The sequence below is a fragment of the Pecten maximus genome, chromosome 16, assembly GCF_902652985.1.
Source record: "Pecten maximus chromosome 16, xPecMax1.1, whole genome shotgun sequence".
NCBI classification, from domain to species: domain Eukaryota; kingdom Metazoa; phylum Mollusca; class Bivalvia; order Pectinida; family Pectinidae; genus Pecten; species Pecten maximus.
In genome coordinates this window covers 14,160,344-14,187,434 of record NC_047030.1, presented here as the reverse complement: position 1 = coordinate 14,187,434, position 27,091 = coordinate 14,160,344, and the positions used below count along the sequence as shown (strand labels likewise).

Genomic DNA, 27,091 nt, shown 5'->3' with positions numbered 1-27,091 from the left:
ATATCAATAGGACCAATGAAATGTGGTTAAAATGTTAAAAAAGTCACACAATTACATAACTTAAAAAAAACGTAGTAGGATTTGTTATTATTTCATTTAATAGCCGACGCGATTATTTAGTCCAGAATTTTGAATACATTGCTTTTTCATAAAGGGATTGTCTTTAAATACAAATATTTTCCCGGGAAAGCTGAAGACAAGGACTGTACGTTTGACAGGATGCTTTAAATTATCTTTTAATTGTTCTAACTATTTCGAATTATAATGTTTTCCCTTTGGGTTACAAAGATTAGTGTAACTAAATAATATTACAGTTAATACAATCAGGTAATACCACTTAGGATAAATTTGGTCTTGTGTATTTTTCATTTATTTCAGACCATCTGTTTTCGAAATAAACGATGAAAGCGGCGTTATGATTTCTGTCAGAACGTTTAACTGGACATAATGTAGCTTTTATTTTCATATATAAGTATCCTTTCCTATTTATAAAACAAAAAAACATAAACATTTAGAAACTTTCACTATATGTATTTCTTTATAAATAATATACTGCTCAGATTTTTTTTTCTTTTAACAATTTGGCTAGAACGATGCGTTTATCTCGACATGGCCAATTCACAGGTATATCGACGACTCCAAATTCAAATATACAAATAATATAATTTAGTATATAGTATCTCATTTTAAATAAATATGACTCATAACTGAAACTTTTTGTTGGCAATCGCTGTTCATCTAAACATTTCCATTTAGTAGCGAGATTTTTAACCTTTTAAAGTTCACGTGAGAACATTTAGTTCCTTTGAAATGCCGGGGAGTGAGTAATACATATATAAGAAATGCAATATTCTTAAAAATGTGTGGAAATATGTACCCACGAATCCTATCTTAAATTCAAGTCAGGTATTTTAGAGTTATGATACCATGTAAAATGCATTATGTTTTATGTATATTGCAGTGAATTCAAGTTTCAAATGCAAGAAACAATGAAAAACAATCGACAAAAACATCTTTGATCAAGAAATAAAGTCATTACAGTCATCAGCTTTGAAACGTTGTACAAAAGACAGAAAGGTTTAAAGCACCTTTCTAAACAGATTAAGAGTTAGCTACAGTAAATTCGTCATTCTAGGACGGGTAAGTGATACTCAGCGACTCTAAGTGTCCTGAAAATCTAGTCACATCAACACGTGAAATTGTTGTGTATTGCATTGATGTTGATAATTTGTACAACAATTATAATTGTCATTTACCTTACTCCTGTTTAAACTTTCCATCAAACAGCTGTTTTTATCAGTGTGTAAAATTACACCCGGAACATCCTGTACCCACGCATGTATTCCATATTTGTTTTAATTGCAAAAGACCATATTAGCGTTAAATTTCAATACCAATATACCAGACCCCATCAACATGGTTAACTTATTACGAGTTCTAATTTATTTACTAAGTAAAATGTAAAGACAAATGTTATATATATATTTTATCTTCATTGATGTTGATACGCTTATCGATAATTAGGTTCATCAAATATTTCACTACGTTTTTATTGTTTCTAGAAAAAAAATGAGGTGTTTAATGAACCGTTAATCTTTCGCTTCATTTCTTTTTAATTTAAAGCTTTATTGTTTTCTCCGCGCTCATATTTAATAAAAAAAAAAAAAAAACAATAATGGCCATCACTGCTGATTGCGGCCCTTGACATAGTACTTTGTAACTGTCACTGAAGTTGTAACATACATTTTGTTATTTGAGTGGAAACTTTGTCCTTAACAAATTATTTGATAACTACAAAAAACCGTCTCTCTTTTCGATATTTCTTGACTTAAAATGTCATGAAAATAAAGCGAAAATAATGCATAAGAACACTCATTTAGTATTTGTCAAAAGTATAAAATGTGAATTATTTTTGAAGACTTAAGCAGGTCACATTCATTTTATTTGAATAGCGGCATGGTTCATAATATGCGCATATGCTTGACAACCAATATACTCAAATTACGAAAATTGAATCATTGAGCAACCCTTCAATATTTGGGCATTTTTTTTATTACATTTGAAATTCTTCCATTGTCTCCAGGATACTAATACCTTAATTAGGTCCTTAGAATCAGTGATGAGTCTAAGAAGGACGAAATATTTTGCTCTTCTGTATCTAACACTCTATTTCTATTGAAAAGGGATAATATCTTGTTTGTCTGTTGCAAATATTTCGTAACTGAAGATAGTTCTAAAGTTTAAATACATTATTTTAGATAATAAGAATGTATAAGATTTAAGTATATTGTGTTACTAAACAGTTTCTTTTTCAAGAATATGATTGTTTAAATAAAAAAATACATTTTTACTTTTTTCGATATGTCATTACAAGTATTTACAAGTACCTAGTAAAGATGTGATAATTCATGGAATTTGCATCTGTAGTAGAAATCTAAAATAAGTTCTTTCTTTTGTCCCGATTTCCCTTCTAGATTCTAAAACATATGTTCCTTATAGCATCACTAACGGGTCCTCGAAAGAGGAAACAGATGCACGATACAGTTATATCTATTACTGAATTTATCTATTACTGAATTTATCTATTACTGAATTTATCTATTACTGAATTCATCTAATTAATCTATTACTGAATTTATCTATTACTGAAGTTATGTATTACTGAATTCATCTAATTAATCTATTACTGAATTTATCTATTACTGAAGTTATGTATTACTGAATTCATCTAATTTATCTATTACTGAAGTTATGTATTACTGAATTCATCTAACTTATCTATTACTGAAGTTATGTATTACTGAATTCATCTAATTTATCTATTACTGAATTTATCTATTACTGAAGTTATGTATTACTGAATTCATCTAATTAATCTATTACTGAATTTATTTATTACTGAAGTTATATATTACTCAGTTTATCTATTACTGAAGTTATGTATTACTGAATTCATCTAATTTATCTATTATTGAATTCATCTATTAATGAATTTATTTGTTACATAACTATTCTATTATGGAATTTATGTATTACTGAATTTATATAATTTATCTTCATAACTGAATTGACCTATTACTGTATTCTCTTATTGCTGACGCTACCTATTACTGAATTTGTCTATAATTGAATTTATGTATTACTAAAGTTATCTTTTACTGAATTTATCTATTATTGAATGTATGTATTACTGAAGTTATTGTTGAATTCATAAATAAAGGTATAATTCACTTAAATATGAAAGATAGACCGTTTAATGATACTCCAATGATATATGCATTGTACCCTAATATGGCTTTACACTGTTTATAAGAGTGGGTCTATTCATTGTCTGTTAAACCTGAAACTTTCAAGTTTATCAGATTGGAGACTCTGTATATATGCAGAAGTATTTTTTTCGATATAAATAGATATAAATCTTGCAGCGAAACAGAAAAAAAATAAATTAATACATTTTAGAATGCATAGACAATTTAATTTCTCTTGACAAAAACTATTTGGTAGATAATTTTGATAGATAAACTACCTTGCTGTGATATTTTTGAAGTATGCCAGATAGCAATTTGGATATACATATCAAATGCATGTTTAGGCATTCAAAGCATGTATGAGGGTATAGTGAATACGTATTATGATGATATATCAAATAGTACTGTGATGGTATATTGAATACGTATTGTGATGGTATATAGAATACGATTCGTGATGATATATAAAATACGTATTGTGATGGTATATAGAATATGTATTGTTATGGTATATAGAATATGTATTGTGATGGTATATAGAATACGTATTGTGATGGTATATAAAATCGTATTGTGATGGTATATATAATGAGTATTTTGATGGTATAAAGAATATGCATTGGGATGGTATATAAAATATGTATTGTGATGGTATATAAAATACGTATTGTGATGGTATATAGAATATGTATTGTGATGGTGTATAGAATACGTATTGTGATGGTATATAGAATATGTATTGTGATGGTATATAGAATATGTATTGTGATGGTATATAGAATATGTATTGTGATGGTATATAGAATACGTATTGTGATGATATATAAAATACGTACTGTGATAGTATATAGAATACGTAGTATGAAGATAGATTGCATACGTGTTCATATTTACGTGAAGTCAACGTGTATGTTGTAATATCAACAAAGCAGTTCTGCGATGAATATTCAATAAAAGCGGCAAATAATGCGCTTTTCTTCCTTTTTTTAAAATGTAAACTTTATCTATTTTACAGCAATTGCAAAAGTTTTATCAACTTAACTTCATCATACTTGTTGCCCCGGATGGAAAAGAAAAGAAACGGCATGAATATGCAATAATTGGTTTCTTCCATTCGCCCACACTTTTATGAATCTCCTGATGACATTTTGTAAAAGACACACTAGAGAATAGCATTACATTTGAATACTATATTAAATACAATATACATCGAGTCATCATATGTATAGAATGTAAAACTTCATCACACAGCTGATTTTCCTTTGAACCGTCAGTCGTGCTCATGGTTATGACAATGTTGTTCAATAGTATAGTTTTCTTTTTTCAGGTTTTAAGCAATATTCGCATTACTGACTGACTGATGAACAAATTGAATATATTTTACTTATCATTGCAGACAAGTGCATAGTATATACTGCTTATCACACAAGCGTTTATATTCATTTAATTTTCATTATTATTATTTCTAAAATCCAGTATAGACTTGTTCGGTAATAATATTCTGTCTAATTATTATAAAATCATGTCGTTAATTCAGTAAGCATTCGATCAGGATGCATAGAAAAAAAAATTTCATCGACATCATATAACACATGATAAGGAGAATAGTTTGTCTAAATGTTATCATACAAAATCACATGTATGTGTTGGAAAGCGAGAGAGGACACGCCAGGGACAGGCTTGATATGTTTATAAGTGTATGCCAAACCCTTATTAACAATATAGTCACGTCGAGGTTTGACTTACTGAGTACATCTCTTAAGGAGAATTCATTTAATATCAACCTGTGTATACACTCACATCTATCCCCATAATTTATACACGATATAATAACACTTTTTTGTGAAGTCGTTTAAGAAATATTCATAGCGTTTTGGATGGTTAAACATGATTTGAATATTTTAGTGGTTCTTTTGCAGAGTAAGATTCTCCCTTCTGTAACTGCCGTGGGCAGCTACCCGTGAATAACCTGCTCCTATCCTCGACAGTTGTTTGTGCTAGCTAAGTAAATTACGCCCATCATGAAAGCAGAATCTTCAAAGCTCCCTCAAAGGAAACTTTAAACAACCATTTTCATATATTATTTATATTGTTTATGGTACGTTAATGAAGGAATCGATTGATTCTCTTCCTTTATGGTCGAGAGATCTTGATAAGAAGCATATAAGCTAGGTTTTGGAGCGAAGCACTGTTTCAAGTCTAGCTTAGAGTCTCACAGAACTATAGTTTAAGTCTAGTTACAACAAACCCTAAGATCAGTATGTATGAAATCGTCTGAGGCGACATGCATGGTTTGGGCCACCTCACACATACACACATTTGGCTTTTTGGGGTAGCTACGTTTTGAAACAGTTGAATGCATGGTATCCTCACCAAGGTATAAATTTATCTGACATCTTTCGTTTACATCAATTGAAGATGCATCCACCGTACGACAAGAGGAGCACGAGGTTACCCGCATCCAGGACTCACATTTAGTGTACACTGCATGTACAGCTATATGTGGACGCTGGGGTAGCCGATGTATGTGGGAAATACTCGGCACCTGGACGCTATTTATGGTAATAGAAAATTATTACTTAGACGTATGGACAATCCACGGTTGGCTACGTTTTGGACAAGCAAACTGATGCATATAAAGACAAATGCGAGTGGTTTAGAAAACGTGTGTTCATGAATTTCCTGTCCATTGACATAGACATTTCCGGATAGGTTTATCCCCCAAACAGTTTCTGAAGACAGGGAAATGAAAACACCAACAACTCGCGCCGCTGTATAATCAAACGTATCTATTATAAGCAGGAAATCACGCGAGATATCGAACAGTGTGCATCGGACACCATACCCAGACTCTACCATGCGATTTATAGCTGCACTTCTCTTAAAGGACCAGGCGACATTGAAAAACACGAAAACATTGACGACGCCTCCTGAACGTGTGTGTTTAAACCCTGGAATGGCGTTACCATGGGGGAGACTGGGGGTGACGCCGGAGAAAGGAAGAGCATTACCACAGAAATGATATCGTGACACATGAGCCGGTGGTAGAACCTTAGTGAAGCCTATAAGGTAAGTTGCATGGATGCTTTTCATCCGCTTCTCCACAATAAAGTACCTTTATTGCCATCGATGTTAACCGGGACGGCTGACAGGAATATGACACCTCGCCCTTTTAATCTCCCATTCTTATGTTCGTTGGATAAATCACATTATTTCTTCTCTAGCTAATAAGGTTTAAAATAATGTGTTGTATAGAATTTTAGATGAAATATCTACTTTTTGACCTTGATAACTTACAAAATGTCGTCTTGATTTTAATGAATGTGAAGTAAATGTTTGTTCAAGGTTAAAATAGCAAAATGATATGTTAAGTGTTTTCAAGAAACATGTATAACTATTTTTAGTTTAATTTACGTCGACCTTTGAAATAATATGCACCAACATATTATTTTTAAGACTTTGAAATGATATTATATTCTTTTAAATGACTTATTTCTAATAATCTAATCTTTTAACCATCTATTCATCAACCGAGTATGCACTGGTATTTTGCTGAGTTCGACCCAACAATCTTATCTGTCTTTATGGGAAAATATCACTTCATTGACTATGAAAGTACTGTATATAGATACCAGTCTCCTGATCCTAGAAATTACTACAAGTCATCTAATTAAATTGTGTTGAAACGGTATCATATGATTTAGTATTCATTTCGGATGCATTCCTTTTTGGAAATGCCCCCTTATTAGAGTTCCATCGTGTATGATATGCTTATAAAATGATTGCTTTGTAAAAATACTAATTATCATCATACACCAGTAGTTATCAATTATATAATTGTATTTAAAACAGCTTGAATATACGCAGAGAACACCATAAGCATAGGAAAAATCTATACTAAAGATCTTGTTTAACCTTTCCTAAGAAGTACGCACTTTCAGACAGATACGTGTAACAGCTGGACATGACGCGATGTTAAGTTTACACCTTTATGTCTATCTTAAACCATCCGTATCGGTAGAGTACGGATGGGCGTGAACAGGTCACGTGGTAGGTGGTTTGACATGGAAGGCCACCCCTAGTCCAATTTCAAGAAGAAACATAACACACCGGGTTTTGTTGATTTATTAAGCCCTTTACGTAAGCCAACACATTGCAATGTCTTCATTTTATAAATATTATTATTCTTGAAACCTTTTATTATGCTAATAATTAAAAGAATATGAAAATAAAAATAATTGTTAGGTATACGGCTTAATTAGGCTTTTTTTTTATTTGATTTTTTTTGCGAAATGAAACATTGGTTTTTAAATTGTGTAATATTACTTTTCCTTCTTTTCATTTACTTTTATGATTTGACAAAAAACTAAATTACTACGGGTTATCTATTTAGTAAAATATTTAATGTAATGTAAAGTTATTCATAAACCTTTAGTAGTAATATTGTTTGGGTATCTAATGAAGCGATACAAGTCTGCCAATAACTATATAAGTATTTACATTTTAGAATATTTACATTATAAAGCAATGACTGTAACCTATTCCTGTCTTTTAATTTTGGTGATAAATATATTCATTTTAAATTTTTGCAGAGATTTTTAAGGCGGGTGCATTATACAACCGGAAATTCACATTATTCTGTCCGCCTTTAAAACTAAAACAATAATGTATATCTATGTATATATTAGACGTTGCTGTGGTGTTTCACAACTATCTAGCCTCGTTATCTTAAATCCGTTGACGTTTGTTGTTGGTGTGTTTTAATCCATTAATCAAACAGAGTATAAGTATCACATTCCTGTGATTTTTTTATACATCCGTAACCACAGGAGTGTGATATTACAATACACAATCTAAAAACCAGGGGTTAAGGATCGTCTTTAGTAACTGCCCATTCTGAAATAATTTCAGGTTCACTAACCACTATAGATAATCTAGTAGACCCATTAATGGCGGTAGGGGGATGCCTAGTAACCACATGTATACAAACCAATAAATAAACTTGTGTACGATTGTTGTTATCGAAAAACATATAAGCGTATATATAGTTGTGTATGGTGAATATTTGATTCAATTAGATAGAACATTTACTTATTTGTAATTTCTAATTCATAACCTATTTCTGAGAAGTATACGGGTCATAATGTAAGTAAGGTCTTATTTATGAATATGAAAAGTGGACATATATAATACATACAATGCACACACAATATATACATATATATACAAAACGATATACTGTACGAAGTACATATTAATTGTCAACATAAAGACATTAGAAGTTCGAAACGTGTCACGAAGCTTACCAGCTGTTCTCAACATGGGATACAATTTATACGAGACCAGATAACATCTTCAGCATATTCCACATGTTACAAGTTCCATTCGACAAAGAATATTAATATATATATTTAGCATTCATAAAAACTGTTTAACAGCTCGAGAGCTACAATTATATTGCTATATTCGGATGGTTCGATGTTTTATTCTAAAGCAATAAGTGATTTAAAAAAAATATTATCATTATTATCAGTTGATACATGTATAAATAATGTGGTTTTCCAAGTATAATTATGGTATTATGCAGAAATTGAAAAGTGACATTTTATTTTCCGAACGTAATATCCTTCGCATTATCTGAGTTTAGGTCACCTTGACTAAAGACAATATACTCTAACTGGAATTTGCGTTTAGCTTTGATATCTTAAAAAGATTTAACCATTGTTTCAAGTTATTATGTTTCATTTTGCTATACTTGACAGATAAAGTAACTACATCTCCCTTCTATTAGTATATACATTTGTTTTTATGGTTTCATATCGTTATGTTGTTTCTGTTGAGAGGATGTTAAACAGTATATTTAACCAATCCCGCAATTTCAAGAGAAGAATGCATATTGCCCTAATTGGCTATGTGGTGCTCTTGTTGAATATGGGATGTACATATCCTGCCATTCGAAAACTTCAAGTGATCTGCAATTCCAGTTGATAAACACCAACCGATTCAATATCACCATTGAAAATTCCCCCTGATCTGCAGCCTCAAATGATCCGACCGATCTGCTCTACCAACTGGAAAACTTATAAGTCTGCTGTTTCCAAAGAAAGTTTTCAGTCGATCTACTATCCCTACTGAAAGGTCCAAGACCAAATATCCAGAGCAGAACAGATGCCAAGTAATCGCCACACCACTATTTTTGCGTGTATACTGATTTTCCTTATTGAGTATAGAGTGTCTGATTCTCCCATTGTCAGAAAGATGTGATTGGGCGGTCAGCAACAAGCTACACGTGTACCGTGTCCAGGTTATTGGCATTTGATGTGGGTGCACTGTGGCCCTTTATTACCCCTACACCTGTGGACATCGTCGGCTATATGATCTTCATCACTGCATGGATGTGCAACCCCAAACAATGAAAGTTCCAATCCGACCAATACACTAAAATCATGGTATAAAAGAACATGTTGAAATAATTAAATATCAATTTGTACTTAAAACAATTGAAGATGTCTTTTTAGTTTCATTTGCTGCTTCTTATAGGATTGTACATAAGACACGATATTTAACCTGTCAATGCAAATTAATAGTAAGAGCCAATAGTTGAGTTAGAGTCAACAGTTGAGTTAATAGAGCTAGAGTCGATAGTTAGTGTTATAGTTGATATCTAGAGTTAGAGTCGATAGTCAGTGTTATAGTTGATATCTAGAGTTAGAGTCGATAGTCAGTGTTATAGTTGATATCTAGAGTTAGAGTCGATAGTCAGTGTTATAGTTGATATCTAGAGTTGGAGTCGATAGTCAGTGTTATAGTTGATATCTAGAGTTGGAGTCGATAGTCAGTGTTATAGTTGATATCTAGAGTTAGAGTCGATAGTCAATGTTATAGTTGATATCTAGAGTTAGAGTCGATAGTCAGTGTTATAGTTTATATCTAGAGTTAGAGTCGATAGTCAATGTTATAGTTGATATCTAGAGTTAGAGTCGATAGTCAGTGTTATAGTTGATATCTAGAGTTGGAGTCGATAGTTAGACATAGACTATTAGTTAAAATTTAGAGTTAAAGTCGGTAGTTATAGTTAGAGTCGATAGTTAGAATCAGAGTCAATAGTTAGAGTTAGAGTCGATAGCTAGAATCAGAGTCAATAGTTATAGTTAGAGTCGATAGCTAGAATCAGAGTCAATAGTTAGAGTCAATAGTTTGGCATAGAGTCAATAATTTGAGTTAGTTTTAATACCTAGAGTTAGCGTCAAAAGTTAGAATTAGGGTCAATAGTTGAGCCAGTATGAAGTATTTTTCAGGCTCACAATACAATTTCGCATTTTGCATGCTGTCGCATGCAGTTCTTGTTTGACAGGAATGTCAAAGATGGCGCCCTCCAATGTAGCATGTGGCTGCATCGTAAAAGGCATGACGCGTGACATCATCCCACCCGTGACGCCTCCTCCCAACTTCTCTGTTGATTGATCCTAGACATATTAAGTAGTATTTTATTTTCTCCGTGTCAGCCATGTGTGCGTTTGCACTATACGATCATATCAACTCAAATTACAGTATTCGTGGAAACAGAAAACCGGCGACACCATTATATGGACGCCTGCGAATAACCTCAACATGTATAAAGCAGCCTAATTCGATATATGCAACGTGCTCTACTTCAAAAAGATGGATACTTGTATTATTTCAAAACTTGATGAACTGGTGGTCTGTTTCAAAGGTGAACATTCGTAAACAATGACCTTTGTTAGAAGGATGATTAGGAGGTATGTTTGAATGTTGTTAAGTCGTAACATTATAGTAATCGCTTGATCATTGTTTGAGTGTTACTGCAACATTTTGAACTCTACAACAATCTACATCTCAGAGGATAGCATGAAAGGAATATAACACAATACGCCAGAGTGATAAGGAGACTGATCCCAGATAATCTTCGTCGTCGTTATTCACTAATCGATCTCTATCATCGAATTCTTATTAAAATTGCCAGAAAGGATTGGGAAGACATTGACAGATCAGAACAGCTCTAATCCTTCCATTATTTCTACCAAATACATACCGGTAGATGAAAATATGTTTCTATGGAGACCGGGGAAATAAGCTAAGTATCAAGGGAGGCACGTGACCCGCTGACGGGTCAATATACATACCATAAAGCAGTCTCCCCTCGTACGGTAGGATGAATTAAGTATGCTAAAAAAACATGGTTACCTGATGTGTTTCCATAATCTATGTCATTTTGAAGTCATACCTAGAGATACATTATGTATATTATTTTAACGAATAAATCAGTTCAGGTAATATACCTAAAATAGCACAAGACTGTATATTGACAGGTTAATATATTCTTTTTGGAAAGACATTACTTAAAGTGCAGTCTGATATACATATGTGAGAGGTTTTATATGTATGTAGGAATTTGAGAATGTTGTTTAGATGTTAGCTTCCACCTAGATATGTATGTTGAATAAGAGTCGAAATTTTCAAATGAGATTAACACATACAAATGAATCGACAAAAATATGAAGCTTTACTTATGCATAAGTTTCGATTGAGCACGAAAGATATTAATGATGATTTACCATAGCCAGGTACCATAACCACTCTGGTAATACATTATAAATTATTGTTCAGAATCTTTACATAGTGATAAATAAGCTGTTTTACATTGTAAGAGGCGACCAATGTGGACTCGTGTATTATGTTTAAATTTCTTCTGTGAATAGAGGGCATTGAAGATATAATATTCCATATACTGTATAGTTAGTTATATTCGGGAAGACAATTTCGTGGTCCTTAATTTTAGTGTAAAACAAATACCAAACCAATGTTTATATATATATACAACAACCGCGAAATATAAGCCCATACAGTAGTGTCCCTATTGCAGCATTTTTTCTTTTCATCATTTCTTTCATATGTTAATCTTTTTTGTCCTGTCTCTTTGTACCGTCGTATGATAAGATGAGGCTACCAATGAGGGGTGTGGGTGGGTGGAGTTTGTAGGCAAGAAGAGACAACTCTTCCTTTTGGCAGCTCTCCCACTATTTGCTTCCGATCTGCTTTTTGTTAGAATATTGATAAGTAGAATGTCATTTTACAATTTTCATGTTGTAACATTATATATATAGTCCTTTAATATAAATATTAGTAGTTGTCGCTAGAAAGCTAACATTAAATCATCAAACTACCCAAGCATGAGAACTTGGGCATAACATATGATTTCACCAGTCTTCCGATAAAATTTAAATGCCTCTGTGAAAACATTAATTTGTGTTCGTCATTTAGATCAACACAGAATAATCAATATACAAAATAAAAGCAGTATATCAAGGTGTTCGGTTGCGGGAAATGTTAAATTATATTGGTGTTCTACAGTTAGTTGCCTCATTTTACTATTTCCTCCGCCCGTACAATTTGATATGATTCTTTTTATAACCTCAAAATGAAAAAAAAATATATGTGTTTTGACATTTAAAGCTAAAATATCTCAAAATGAAATCAGTTTGGAAATACCTGTTCTGTCTGGCTGGACAAAATTGAACATGTATCCAATCAAAAGTTGCGTTGTTAATATTTCTAGTTGGGTCGAGTAGTAAAATGATGCAAAAATAATGCAGAGTTATGGCATAGTGGTACAACCCGAACACAAATATTAGAAAAACGTCAACAACAGGAACAGAGGAAACACTTCAACAACACAAACAAAATAAAATAAATCGAGGAAACGCAAGAAGGAAAAAAAAATAAAAAATAAAAGGAAAACAGGAACTGAGGAGCGAAAAAAAACGAAACACAAAAGCAGGAACTGAGGAAACATAAAACCAAAACGAAACACATTAGGAACTGAAGAAAAACAAAAACAAAACGAAACACAACATCGGGAACTGAAGAAAGGCCCAAACAAAATGTTATACAAAAACAGGAACTGAGGAAACACCTAAACAAAACGAAACACAATAACAGTAGTCGAAGAAACGCTAAAACAATACGAAATACAACAACAGAAACAAAGAAAACACACAAAATAAAAGTATCACAACAACAGGAAATGAGGAAAGAGCCGAGGAAACGCCATTAAAAAACAAACCACAACAACAGGAAATGAGGAAACACCTTAACAAAAGGAAACACAATAACAGGAACCGATGGAAAGGCCAAAACATACCGAAACACAACAACAGGGACCGACGGAAAGGCCAAAACATAACGAAACACAACAGGAACCGATGGAAAGGCCAAAACATACCGAAACACAACAACAGGGACCGAGGACACCACAGAACAAACTGTTGGAAAATCATGTGCCTTACATTTTTTCTGGTTCTGTTTTGTATTGTTTTATCATTCAATCTATGACATTTTGGTCCGATAACACGGTAAAAATTAATTTATAAACGTCAACATGATCTTGTGATATCAAAAATTTGCATCATGTCCATTACTACTATCCTGGAAATCATTCACTATACGAGTAAATCGGTCGTGATACTAGTGCTTAATAGTCTTTTAGAGGATTCAAAATTGCACGATAAGGCCAGTTTCTACAGCCACCACCATACCAGTTTCGCTCAACACATACAAAACATTTATTAGGTCATCATCGGGTAGCGTCCGCCTCCTACAGATTATAAAAAAAGCCCCCACACACAAAAAAAAAACAAAAATGCAAATAGCTTAGCAACAATTGTGAACTCTGGGTCGAGAGGGTTACTAAGGTTACATGAGGAGATGTAAACAAAATTTAACAATAGTTGAATAATTAGGTTATATTTTTTTGTATTTTGTTCTAAACATAGATACTGTCGTCAATGAATACGGCAATAATGCTTATTTAAAATAATCTTTGCAATGACAAAATAACATTTTTTGTAATAGGTATATTAAACATGTCTTTACAAGAACTAACTTCCATACACTCGTGACAGAGAACATTATAATCAGCACACATTTTAATTTATTTTTATTTTTCATTTCAGATGTCTCGACGGAAGAAATTACCCAGATCGTGTAGACGAGCACAGGTCAGCCCTCAACAAGGTGAGAAAGTCCAATCCAATGTTTTCTGTACTAACTATTAATGGCAAGCACTACTGTTTATAAAACAGAGATGTAGCTTCAAAAGAAATTTGTGGCTTTTATTTCTGAGAAATAAATACTCTCTAATTCCCCTTGAAAATCAGCTACGATATAGAGAAATGGTCCTACTAACGAGAACTCAACACATTGCGTAAGTGAGAACGATGAATGACTTCAAGGAATTAACTAGTTTGCATTGATGTGGACAGTTAAACATTTTACAGTAACATGAAGGATATGAAGATATCTCTGACTAACATCACGCGTACTACATCCACTTGGCATACACTGGGAGTCGTCCTTTAATGACCATTGCTGTTGATAGGACGTTATCCAACATAAAACCAATCCACATAATTACCAGCATTAAACAACACACAAATCGTGACAAAGTAATTAAGTCTAAAATGTCCAACGAACAATTCTCAAATTCTAATACGAAAAGCGGAATTTGCCTTTATCACGAAATAGGTTTGATGATTAAACATGATGTTTGAAACTTAGCTGTTTAGATTGTTAAATGTGAATTATTTTGATAGGTGAGATTTCCTTTCATTTACAATTCTATCAGTGAAATCAGACATAGAATAGAATCTCAGCATTGATAACAGTCATGCGATATGATCGGTTATAAAAAGGAGATTTGGTTTAATGATATTAAGTATAAGATATGATTTGACAAATACGTAATAATAATTGATTTTAAAATGGGATGGTGTAAATGCCTACATGTAAAAAAGGCATGATAAATTACAATGGGCGTGAGTTTGGATTTGGAAAAATATAACGAGAATAAATTGGATTTGGACAAATATACATAAGATATATAATGTACGTATGTAAAACTGATATATGTTCGATGATAACATGCATGGCTGATAGTTTATAACATGGATTTAAGTTGATCAATAAAGAGTATAAATGAAATTTGGTATACAATAATAAATATGAACGAAATTTAGCCAATAATAATGAGTATAAAAGGAGTTAAGTCAATAATTACGAGTGTGAATGAAGTTTAGTCAATAATAATGAGTATAAAGGAAGTGTAATAAATAATAATGAGTTTTTAAGATAAAATTTAGTCATTAATTATGAGTATGAATGAAATAAAGTCAATAATTAAATATCAATGAAATTTAGTCAATAATATTGAATATGAATGAGTTTAGTCAATAATAATGGACATAAAAAAAGTTTAGTCAATAATTATGAGTATGAATGAAGTCAGCCAATAATAATGAGTATGAATGAGGTTTAGTCAATGGAAATAGATATGAACGAAGTTTAATTCAACAATTATGAGTATGAATGAAGTTAGTCAATAATAATGAGTATGAATGAGGTTTAGTCAATAATAATGAGTGTGAAAGATGTTAAGTCAATAATAATGAGTATGAATGAAGTTAGTCAATAATAATGAGTAAGAATGAGGTTCAGTCAATAATAATGAGTGTGAATGAGGTTTAGTCAATAATAATGAGTGTGAATGAGGTTTAGTCAATAACTATGAGTATAAATGAAATCAAGTCAATAATAGTGAGCATAAATGAAGTTTAGTTAATAAAAATCAGTACGAACGAAGTTAAGTCAGTAATTATGACTATGAATGAAGTTAGTCAATAGTAATGAGTATGAATGAAGTTAGTCAATAGTAATGAGTATAAATGATGTTTAGTCAATACTTATGAGTATGAATGAAGTTTGGTAAATACTAATGAGTGTGAATGAAGTTTTGTCAATAATAATGTATGTGAATGAAATAAGTCAATAATAATGAGCATAAATGAAGTTTAGTAAAAAAAAAAGTAAGAACGAAGTTTTTATCAGTAAGTAATTATGAGTATGAATGCAGTTAGTCAATAAAAATGAGTATGAATGAGTTTAGTCAATGAAAAAAGTATGGACGAAGTTTAAGTAAATAATTATGAGTATGAATGAAGTCAGTCAATAATATTGAGTATGAATGGGGTTTAGTCAATAATAATGAGTATGGCGAGGTTTAGTCAATAATTATGAGTATGAATGAGGTTTAGTCAATAATTATGAGTATGAATGAGGTTTAGTAAATAATAATGAGTATGAATGAGGTTTAGTCAATAACAATGAGTATGAATGAAGTTTAGACATAGTCAATAATATTGGGCATAAATGAAGTTCGTCAATACATGTGAGTAAGAATGAAGTTTAGTCAATAATAATGAACATAAATGAAGTTTAGTCAATAATGAGTATGATTTGGTTGGTTTGTTTTGTTTTTGTTTAACGTCCTATTAACAGCCAGGGCCAATGAGTATGAATGACGTTAGTTAATAAATATGAGTAAGAATGAAGTTTAGTCAATAATGATGAGTATACATGAAGTTTATTAAATAATAATGAGAGTAAATGAAGTTTAGTCAATATAACAGGCATGAAATAACATGCACAAAACTAGATTTAGCAACAATTACATGACTAGACCTATGTTTACAATTAATTTATTATAAATAAATAATTAAGAATTGTACTAAGGATAACACACGGGTGAAGAGCACGTTAATACGACTAAAGTAATAGGTACACTATAGACCGAATAATAGATCTAGAACGTCATCACTTAAGGTTAGGGGTCACTTGCCCGACCACGTGAGTTTTCCCGGGTATTCCGGTTTCCTCCCACAGTAAGACCCCACGCGAGCTTCCAACCGGGCCAACAAGCGTGTTTAATAGAAGTTCAAATGGAGAAAATGTTAGTTTAAATTGTGGTAAAAGGACATAAAATGCATGTCACTATTCAAAAGAATTTAGTATGCCATGCATGGTTCAACAAGGTAAAATAGTTACATATGTATCTTTATGACTGGAGTATATATATTAAAGTCTATCATTCAGAATATGTAGATTTACTCTCATTGACAAGAAAATGGAACCTTAATTACTGTAGTCTGTTTATTTACAGCACCCATATAGAACATGTAGCATGCATGCTGTAAAACCAGGAACGATGGTTCGACAAACAATGAGACGAAACTGGAGATGAAAGTGGCGATGTCATTATAAGGTAGGATCAATTTACCTCTCCGAGATCTATATTGTATATTCATGTAAAGCGTCATATCAGAAATAAGGTAAATGTTTATTAAAAAATGTGTTTAGTATACAGTATGCCTATAAAACATACATTAAACGGTAGTTACTGATCTATTGGACTGGTGTAGGCTGTCTGCGGAATATGTAAATGAGCTGGAAGGAGTTCAACGCCAAGCAACAGTCAAACTGATCGTAACTATTAACGAGTCGCGCCCTTAGTAATGATGATTACAAAAATCAATATAAATGCTTATGAATATAACATAATCTAAAAATAATATATGTCTGTTTCAAAGTAATGATGATTCAGACCAATCTTACTTCTGATATGCGTATCACAAACATTTCGTAGGCACTTTGATCAGTTTTATTTTAGCTGCCATTCTGACGCACAGAGTACCAACTGGTGTTTTCGCTCTCTTTATGACAAAGTGATCTTCTGTTTTAATCGTTCCACGTTAAACGTTAAAATTTAAAACTGTGATAACATCGAAGCCAAATCCTAGTTAAGTCCGGTCATGAAGTAGAAACGATTGTGTCAGCTGGTAAACTGTGCTCCAAAATGGCGGCATAGCTATACTATCAAAATGCCTGCAAAGACATCTGCACCACAGATATTGTAAAACATTACCTGTGTTTCACAAGAAATTTGTATAGCTTTAATTTAATTTAAAAGTTGATTTTACAATAACAATGTGCAAAAGTATGTGACAAAATTGTGTGAACATATTTACTCTAATTTTTTATCTTCATAATTCATGTTACAGTTGTTTTATCATATCAAGCAGGATATAGGTTCTGAAAAATTGAACACAAATTATCTCCCCCTGCTTAATTGTATTTCTCTCGTTGCCAATATAAATTTGGGTTTTGACCAGCTATCAAACAGTACAGAAAACGCTACATGTTTACATCCGGACATCTCCGTATTAGTCCGTCTATTACTCGTCATTTTTACGGAAGTCTAACATAAGTTGCCAATATTTGCCTGCACGTGACTTTTGATGTGAAAGAGTGTCACGTGGTGAAATCGGGTTTCTTGTCACACTGCTTACAGAGTTATAAACCTTTTTACGTTTTGTCAATGTGTCCCCAATGTTGGGGGTGCACGTCTTTCTGATGGTGATGGAGTATCATGTGACGGAAACCAGGGGTCTTATCCTAATGCTTACCGTGTTTGTTTGTTTGTTTTTTTTTTTTTTACATTTGTGTGTTTTGTCGGTGTGTCTTGGCGTTGGGGACCATCACTACTTTCAGTAATGATTTTCTTACTTTTGAATTTTGTGTTTTAAAATGTTCAGAGAGGATGAGTGTCCAATACTGTCCACTGTTGACCTCAAGTAACTACTTCCTGTAGATATCATGATTGTGTTGTATAGAGCATATGTATGTGATACATTGTACGTACGGATAAAATGCTTCTGTACATATTTGTATTGTTTGCCTGTCTTAACACGCAGGATATAGCTGCGATAAAGTAGTTCTGGATGACGGACGGACGGATGGACGGACGGACGATATCTGACTCTGACTGATGTGTAGTTGTATAGGAATGGCATTAATATTCGTTCTAGCAGGATCGAGTCCATCGGTGGAAAGTCTCCAGTGAAATATCCAAGAGGGAGGGGTCCCGAAGAACAGAAAACCTCTTAAAATTACACAGGTGTTATTAGAGTAGCGTACAGTGTAAACCTGTTCTACATGTTTGTCTAGAAAATAAAAATGCAGTCATGGGAGACGGGTTCCATTAGTGAAATGGCGATAATGACTCAGCAACGCTACTGCAGGCGATCACACAGAATTGTGTCTTTATGTAAACCATTGCCGGGTGGCTACAAAGGCTAGTAATTAGAACATTGATTGGTTGTCGACAAAGTTGCTTGGAGACAGATATCCGCGTGTACGAAACGAATCGTTGAACAAAATCAATATGTTCTATTTTGCGCCAGGTTGCGAGTACAGTCACGCATCACATAATCTTTTGCCGTCGTCACGTTTGAGTTGAATGACGTCATCAAAGTAGGAACATGCTGTTTAACTAGAAATGAATTTGACATGGTTCGTCATCTCGACAGAAGTGTGTTATTGTAGGATACATTCATTCGCGTTCTCTGTGACCACTGGACCATATCGCATGCAACACAGTTAACTTGGCGGGAAGTGTTTGGTCATGCGTGATCTATCACACTTGAATTAGACTGATGATTATTTACCTGTTTCTAGTATTTATCATTTCACAGATATTTCGTCCATAAAAATATACCCACGTAGTATTATTATATAAATACATACATGGGATTTTGGTATCATGGCTGTTCATTGTCAACAACAAAATAATTAACGCAAAAACACGCCTGCTTAACACGTTAATTCAAACATAGACTTTAACGCAATTAATGCTATCATGTTTAAAAATCTACTGAATATTTAATATAAAAAAGGTTTTGTAAAATAACACTTTAAAATGTTAAATTACATACATTTTGCTAAATTTAGAAAGGTTTCAACCTAAGTTTTCGCTGGAGAAGGATCGAAAAAATAACGTTCATTTATCTTTAAAGTGTTAAATTAGTGTTTAGCAGAGACGTATATACCTGATATACAAGTCTCTGTGTTTAGTGCGCGCTAAATGACGTTTTAAGGCCTTAACTTATAATGCGTTAGTTTATCCCATTTTGACATGAACGGCCTTCCATAAATTTTGGAATGCAAGACTGAGTGCAATCTCTATACAAACGTACGTATACATCTTATCCAGACCAGAGACGTGTTTATCAGATATCTGATAAGTCTCTGTCCAGACTGAGTGCAATCTCTTAACAAACCTATAGTTCTTACCTCCCTTGCTTCATAAAATCTATAGGTCTAAACCATATATAGGTAGTTAGGTCATAACGTTTGGCATTGAAATAATCCTGCTGGTATTTTTAAATTTGTGACGACTACATTAGTAGTTTATTCACACGTTCCATAAAATGTATTCATGTAACTATTTTGATAAATTTGGCTTTCAATAGCCTTTTTGTAAAAGGTCCGCTTGTTTGATTTAATTTTATATATAGGTATCTAAAAAGCCTAATATTACACACTACAAGTGTAATCCCCTTCTTTCCGGATATGTACTTGTCAAAATATCGTTTTACTTTTAGTATGAACCTAGCTATGAGACTGTTGATTTCATTGGATAGTTAGTGTTGGTATAGCCAATCACAATCGATTTCATAGCGATGTATTGGGATGAGTTTTGTTTTGAAATCGTCAAGGCGCTTGCGAAACAACCTGTGTTCGCACGTCATACACTATAGCATATTGCCTCATGATCAATAAGCTACCCGAAACAATGTCAGACTGCTAACATGCCGTCATACTTCACTAGACAGAATCAATATGGTGTGAAATACTCCAAACGCATGTCAAGCGCGACAAGGGTAGAGGTCAATGGTCAATATGGCCGACCTGTCTTCCGATGAAGTCAGACAGGTGCACAAGGACACCGGTTCCGGTGAAAAACGTAGGACTGGTGAGGCATTTACAGTTGACTTTGGCGATATGAAATCAAAAGAAGGCAAGAAGAATTTGCAAGAATCATTTATCAAATTCAAGAAGCAGCGACAGGTAGGCATTACATATTTTATTGCTTACACGTAAAGCTGAGGCTAATACACCTACTGTCGACATGAATTATTCTGGCGATCGATATTAGAACGTGAATATGCGGTTGTATTGCCCCCATAACACATATAATCTTAACGCCTGACTTTAACACACATGTACCGGTATGACATTGCATATTTACACTCGCTACAATGAACAATAAAAAACATCCCCACGTAAACCTTGTGTTGCGTAAGTATTTCGAAAACAGTAAACACTAATATGCTAGCTAGTAATCATTTCGTTGTCAGTCTGTCCTAAATGTGCTATTTTATAGTTACCTGTGTAAGGCGAGAGACTGATTGATGACCATGAGGGCCTACCCAATGCGGTTTATGCAAAAAGTAAAATACATTGATTTGTATATCCATTTAAAAAAGGAAAATGCCTGCAGTAACTGTTGGCAAAGGGTATATTTACACATTTATGGAGTTATCTGGTACCATCAATTTAATAGCTTTTCCTTTTTTTTGCAATACCATTACCCGTATCCCAAAACAGGGTTAAAAACAGGGTTAAAAACAGGGTTAAAAACAGGGTTAAACATATAAATTGCCATTTTGATTAGCTGTTTAATTTTACACCTGTGAATGACAGTTATTGTCTGGCTTTTGATTTAAAGTAATGTCTCTTAACACAAAGCCTTACAGTATTTTATGAAATTTTATTCTAAAATTTTTCATACAGATTAGTGAGATATGTTAGAAAATGCAGCCAGGTTTTTGTATTGAGAAAAAAATGTTTAAAATTAAGATGACAATGAACAAAACTGAGACTCAGCTTGTTGAAATGTTTGAAGCTAAAGTTATAATGCTGTGTTACAATGTTAAATAACCAAACGATTGTGTGATTAAATTTTTGTAACAGTATGACACATCCAAACTCGATAATGTTATCTTGGTCTGTCTGGTGTATATCTTGTCAGAAATCAGTGGTCAGTAACTGTCAGTCATTGACTGTGTGACAGTCAGCTATAGGTCATATTAATTGATTGAAATAGATATAAACTGACCATTATGTCGGTTTTACAGGAGTCCACAAATAATTGATAACCATCTGTTCTGATAACAAAGAACACAACTGGTGGTCATCTGGCCATGTCTTTGTAGTAAATAGCAATCTACATCAGATCAAATGTCAATTTGGTCACTGACCACTGAAATAACATACCATGCATATAGATTGACCTATTGACACCTGTACCGGACCTACAACTACATTCTTCGATGAATAAGTACAGCACATATAATAGAGCCAATTTTGACACAGGTACAGGTTAATTTTGATTAAGGTTGTTGTTCAAACAATTCTAAAAAGACATTTGTATACAAAGCTTCAAAAACAATATATTTTTTTTAATGTACATGTATATTAAATAAAATCTCATGAAAACATAACAGATAAAAGCTATTCTTACCTGGTTAACAACATTAGGCATTAAAGTCCACTCATCAAAAATAAAATCATCTATAATTCTAAATTACCTATAACCACCTTTCTTATGGAGATCTAAGAAAATTCTGAAATTATCTCATTTTGTAGAAAATACATTACTCATGTCCCTAGAAAACTAATATTGTAAAATTATAAATTAAATTTCAATATCAATTCTGAGAAAGAGTAGATGGAATAAAAATATAAAATATAAAAATTGATAAACAAAAATGGTGAATAAATGAAGGAGTAATTCTTATTGGACTGAAATATAAGCTGCAAGAATTTTTCTATAAAAAAAACTAAACGAAAAAACTAAAAGAGTTACATTTGCACTTAACAAGTATTGTAGAATCTATTTTCTTTCTCATGAAATTGATTATACAGTATGGGCAACATATCTTCCATGCTGATTCTAATTGAATGAAATCTGGCTTGCATGTCTCATAAATACTGAACTTTGTGTAAACCGATTACATGTCCTGAAGACAAAATGTGTTACTGATATATATTGATTTTTTTTTGTCATTGTATCTGGCCTAAATATAATTTTGATTTTAAAAGGTCAACTTCGTATTGAATAGATATAAAAATCAGAGAGATAAGATGAAAATCAATGTCAAGATTCCTCATCCAGGAAAGTTGGAGAAACATGAAACGCAATCTTCATGGTCTTCCTCTAATTTAGCTGCTGTAAAAACCGTCTCCGGTTATGAATTAGTACATTAGCCCAGTATTGAGCAGTAATGATGGTCCATCGATCGCGAAGAAATCACTCAATTTAATGAAAAGTCATATTGCATGCTCTTACGGTGCCTAAATATCCGTATTAATGAGATAGTCGCAAGGGGTTTTTGCCTGTTTATACCGTTGCTAAGGTTACAAGAATATCAACGACAGTGGAGGTATGGCAGGTCCGGTATCTGTTTCATCTCGTTACCAAGTGACAGGATCACAGCTCATTTTATTGAGCCCTGCTACACTGAAGTATAAAGGAGAAGGAAAACACTGGACAATATACCTCCAATGGCTTCCTACCTCAAACAGTCCAGGCCGAGGAAATCAGGTACTTTGTGTTGGGTAGCTGTCATTGTGTGGTCATCTTGTCTGGTCTTTGTGAGTACCAGACAGGATCTCAATGGAACCATATTAATGGCCTATCTGTGTATTGATTAATGAATCCTGTTTAGAACTTTGGTGATGCACCGCCGTAAGTTACCTTTTCAGATTGCAACTCATATGATACATGTGTTATTTGACGATTCCAAAACATGATAGACATAAAGTTTTTAAAAATATAACCTTGTTTGATCCTGATTATGAGAATCAAGAAATTGAAATGTGTATGTTATACATTATTTTAAGAAAATGTAAAATTTGATAAATATGTGTACTTATGGTGTAAATCAGTTTTATTTATAAACTTACAATATCTATTATTATTAATTGTTTCAACATTTTGTTTTGTGACACAAATTTCCAGTCATAATGAAAGCAACGTTTATGATACTTTCTTGTTTATTTTTAAAGAGGATTTAGTATTTTTCTCCTACTAGTAATTTGTTACCTGATTGAAATATTGAAAAAGCTTATCCTGTTTAACTCAGATTTACATTTTAATGTTTTTATTATATATATCAGAGGAAGTGGGAGGTTGTCAATTATTGATGATACCTATCTCGACACACAAGTTAGGGAATAGACTTGAGATGTGGTTGTTGTTAGGGAATAGACTTGTGATGTGGTTGTTGTTAGGGAATAGACTTGTGATGTGGTTGTTGATGATAAAGATCTGTCTCAATGCACACAGGTTGAGGGAGTAGACTTGTGATGTAGTTGAGGGAGTCTGACACACAGATTGATGGAATAGACATCTGATGTAGTTGTGTGAGGGAGTCTGACACACTGTTTGAGGGAGTCTGACACACACAGATTGATGGAATAGACATCTGATGTGGTTGTGTGAGGGAGTCTGACACACACAGATTGATGGAATAGACTTGTGATGTAGTTGTGTGAGGGAGTCTGACACACACAGATTGATGGAATAGACATCTGATGTAGTTGTGTGAGGGAGTCCGACACACAGATTGATGGAATAGACTTGTGATGTAGTTGTGTGAGGGAGTCTGACACACAGATTGATGGAATAGACATCTGATGTAGTTGTGTGAGGGAGTCTGACACACACAGATTGATGGAATAGACATCTGATGTAGTTGTGTGAGGGAGTCCGACACACAGATTGATGGAATAGACTTGTGATGTGGTTGTGTGAGGGAGTCTGACACACAGATTGAGGGAGTCTGACACACACAGATTGATGGAATAGACTCATGATGTAGTTGTTTGAGGGAGTCTGACACACACAGATTGATGGAATAGACATCTGATGTGGTTGTTTGAGGGAGTCCTGACACACACAGGTTGATGGAATAGACTCATGATGTAGTTGTTTGAGGGAGTCTGACACACACAGATTGATGGAATAGATTCATGATGTGGTTGTGTGAGGGAGTCTGACACACACAGATTGATGGAATAGACTTGTGATGTAGTTGTGTGAGGGAGTCTGACACACAGATTGATGGAATAGACTTGTGATGTAGTTGTGTGAGGGAGTCTGACACACACAGATTGATGGAATAGACTTGTGATGTAGTTGTGTGAGGGAAGTCTGACACACAGATTGAGGGAATAGACTTGTGATGTAGTTTGTGTGAGGGAGTCCTGACACACGATTGATGGAATAGACATCTGATGTAGTTGTGTGAGGGAGTCTGACACACAGGTTGATGGAATAGACATCTGATGTAGTTGTTTGAGGGAGTCTGACACACACAGATTGAGGGATCGAGTCTGACACACTGTTTGAGGGAGTCTGACACACTGTTTGAGGGAGTCTGACGCACTGTTTGAGGGAGTGTGACGCACTGTTTGAGGGAGTCTGACGCCTGTTGAGGGTCCTGAACGGCATCTGTTTTCGAGTCTGCACACTGTTTCAGGGAGTGCTGACACACTGTTTGAGGGAGTCGGACACACTGTTTAAGGGAAGTCCTGACACACTGTATTTGAGGGATTCTGACACACTGTTTGAGGGGAGTCTGACACACTGTTTGAGGGAGTCTGACGCACTGTTTGAGGAGTCTGACACACTGTTTAAGGAGTCTGACACACTGTTTGAGGAGTCTGACACACTGTTTGAGGGAGTCTGACACACTGTTTGAGGGAGTCTGACGCACTGTTTGAGGAGTCTGACACACTGTTTAAGGAGTCTGACACACTGTTTAAGGAGTCTGACACACTGTTTGAGGGAGTCTGACGCACGTACTGTTAAAGGAGTCTGACGCACTGTTTGAGGGAGTCTGACACACTGTTTGAGGGAGTCTGACACACTGTTTGAGGGAGTCTGACACACTGTTTGAGGGAGTCTGACACACTGTTTGAGGGAGTCTGACGCACTGTTTGAGGGAGTCTGACGCACTGTTTGAGGGAGTCTGACACACTGTTTAAGGGAATAGACAGATTTATGAATTGTTGGATTAATAGAATCTTTCATCCTTTTGGGAGGGAGACAGAGGAATCTCAACCAGAGGTGGAAGATTCTTAAGTTGCCAAACACTTAATCCTGTTTGGCAGCTAATACTCTTACTTCGAGGGTTGAGATTCCCTGTTTCAGTCCCAAGGGGTGAGTGATTATTTTTCTCTCACCTTTCTTTGTATCAAATATTTACATCAATGTAGGACATGACATGATTTAATGGTCAACATGACAGCATTGTATTGTTGCCATGATTTCATACAAATTGTTAAGAACGTGGAAAGAACATGTGTAGCTTCACTAGCTTGTCTCAACTCAAGGGCAAGATAAGAAAATATCTCACCAGTAAAATCATTGATATCCCTGTCCAGGATAAAAGGATATTCAATCTCTCATTAATGTAAGATATTGGGCTGGCTATGATGGTAATTATACAGTACCTGTATTTGGAACCTGTAATTATGTCCCAAATGGTGTGATATTAGTTATTTTAGAGATAACTTTAAATAAAAATTTGTCAATTAACTATCAATATCTCATTGTCATAGTGCTGGGTCAATAACATATCTAGTGTGTGAGATGTTTGTTGTTTATTTATTAATTGCATGCTATCAACTAATTTATGTTGAAATAAAATCCAATCTTTGCTTTTTTTCTGGTTCATCTTCGCTAGCCATGGGTTAATATGATCTGCCTGACTCCTTTTTACCTAAAGGAGTAAGCTAGCAGGTACTTGATCATATAACCCTTGGCTAGATAAGTTGTCTCCAGCTGTTTGACATTTATTATTAAGTAATATCCTGTAGAAATAATGTTTAGGTTAATGAGAGCTAATTATAAAAGGTGATATTTTCAACATGGATTAAGAAAATAAAATTTTCATGAAAGATAATGTAAATATGTACATATGAAACACAAGTGTGTACACACATACGATACATTGTATGACCTCATTTATAACAAAGGTTTTCTCTCTCGCCAATCTGAACACTTCCTGTGAGTGAGGGGCATTCATCTTGACAGACTTTGATGGAAAACACTTGAATGATGATCGAGCACATTCCTTAAT

General features: G+C 33.7%; 1 protein-coding gene across 5 annotated transcripts in view; it reads left to right on the top strand.

Moving 5' to 3' along the window:
* The first annotated feature begins 5,334 nt into the window (after window positions 1-5,334).
* Window positions 5,335-27,091, top strand: part of LOC117345280 — a 100,159-nt gene continuing 78,402 nt past the window's right edge. The window contains exons 1-3 of one of the 5 annotated variants that reach the window (XR_004536388.1): window positions 5,377-6,317; window positions 14,222-14,282; window positions 17,263-17,364. Coding sequence is in view for 1 of the 5 variants with exons in the window: in XM_033908331.1 (XP_033764222.1) it covers window positions 20,832-21,008 (177 nt within the window). In the remaining 4 variants the exon portion in view is untranslated. Of the gene's footprint in view, window positions 6,318-10,747; window positions 11,009-14,221; window positions 14,283-17,262; window positions 17,365-20,623; window positions 21,009-27,091 lie in introns of those variants that run through there. The other 4 variants (XR_004536389.1, XR_004536390.1, XM_033908331.1 and 1 more) reach the window with 4 other exon arrangements.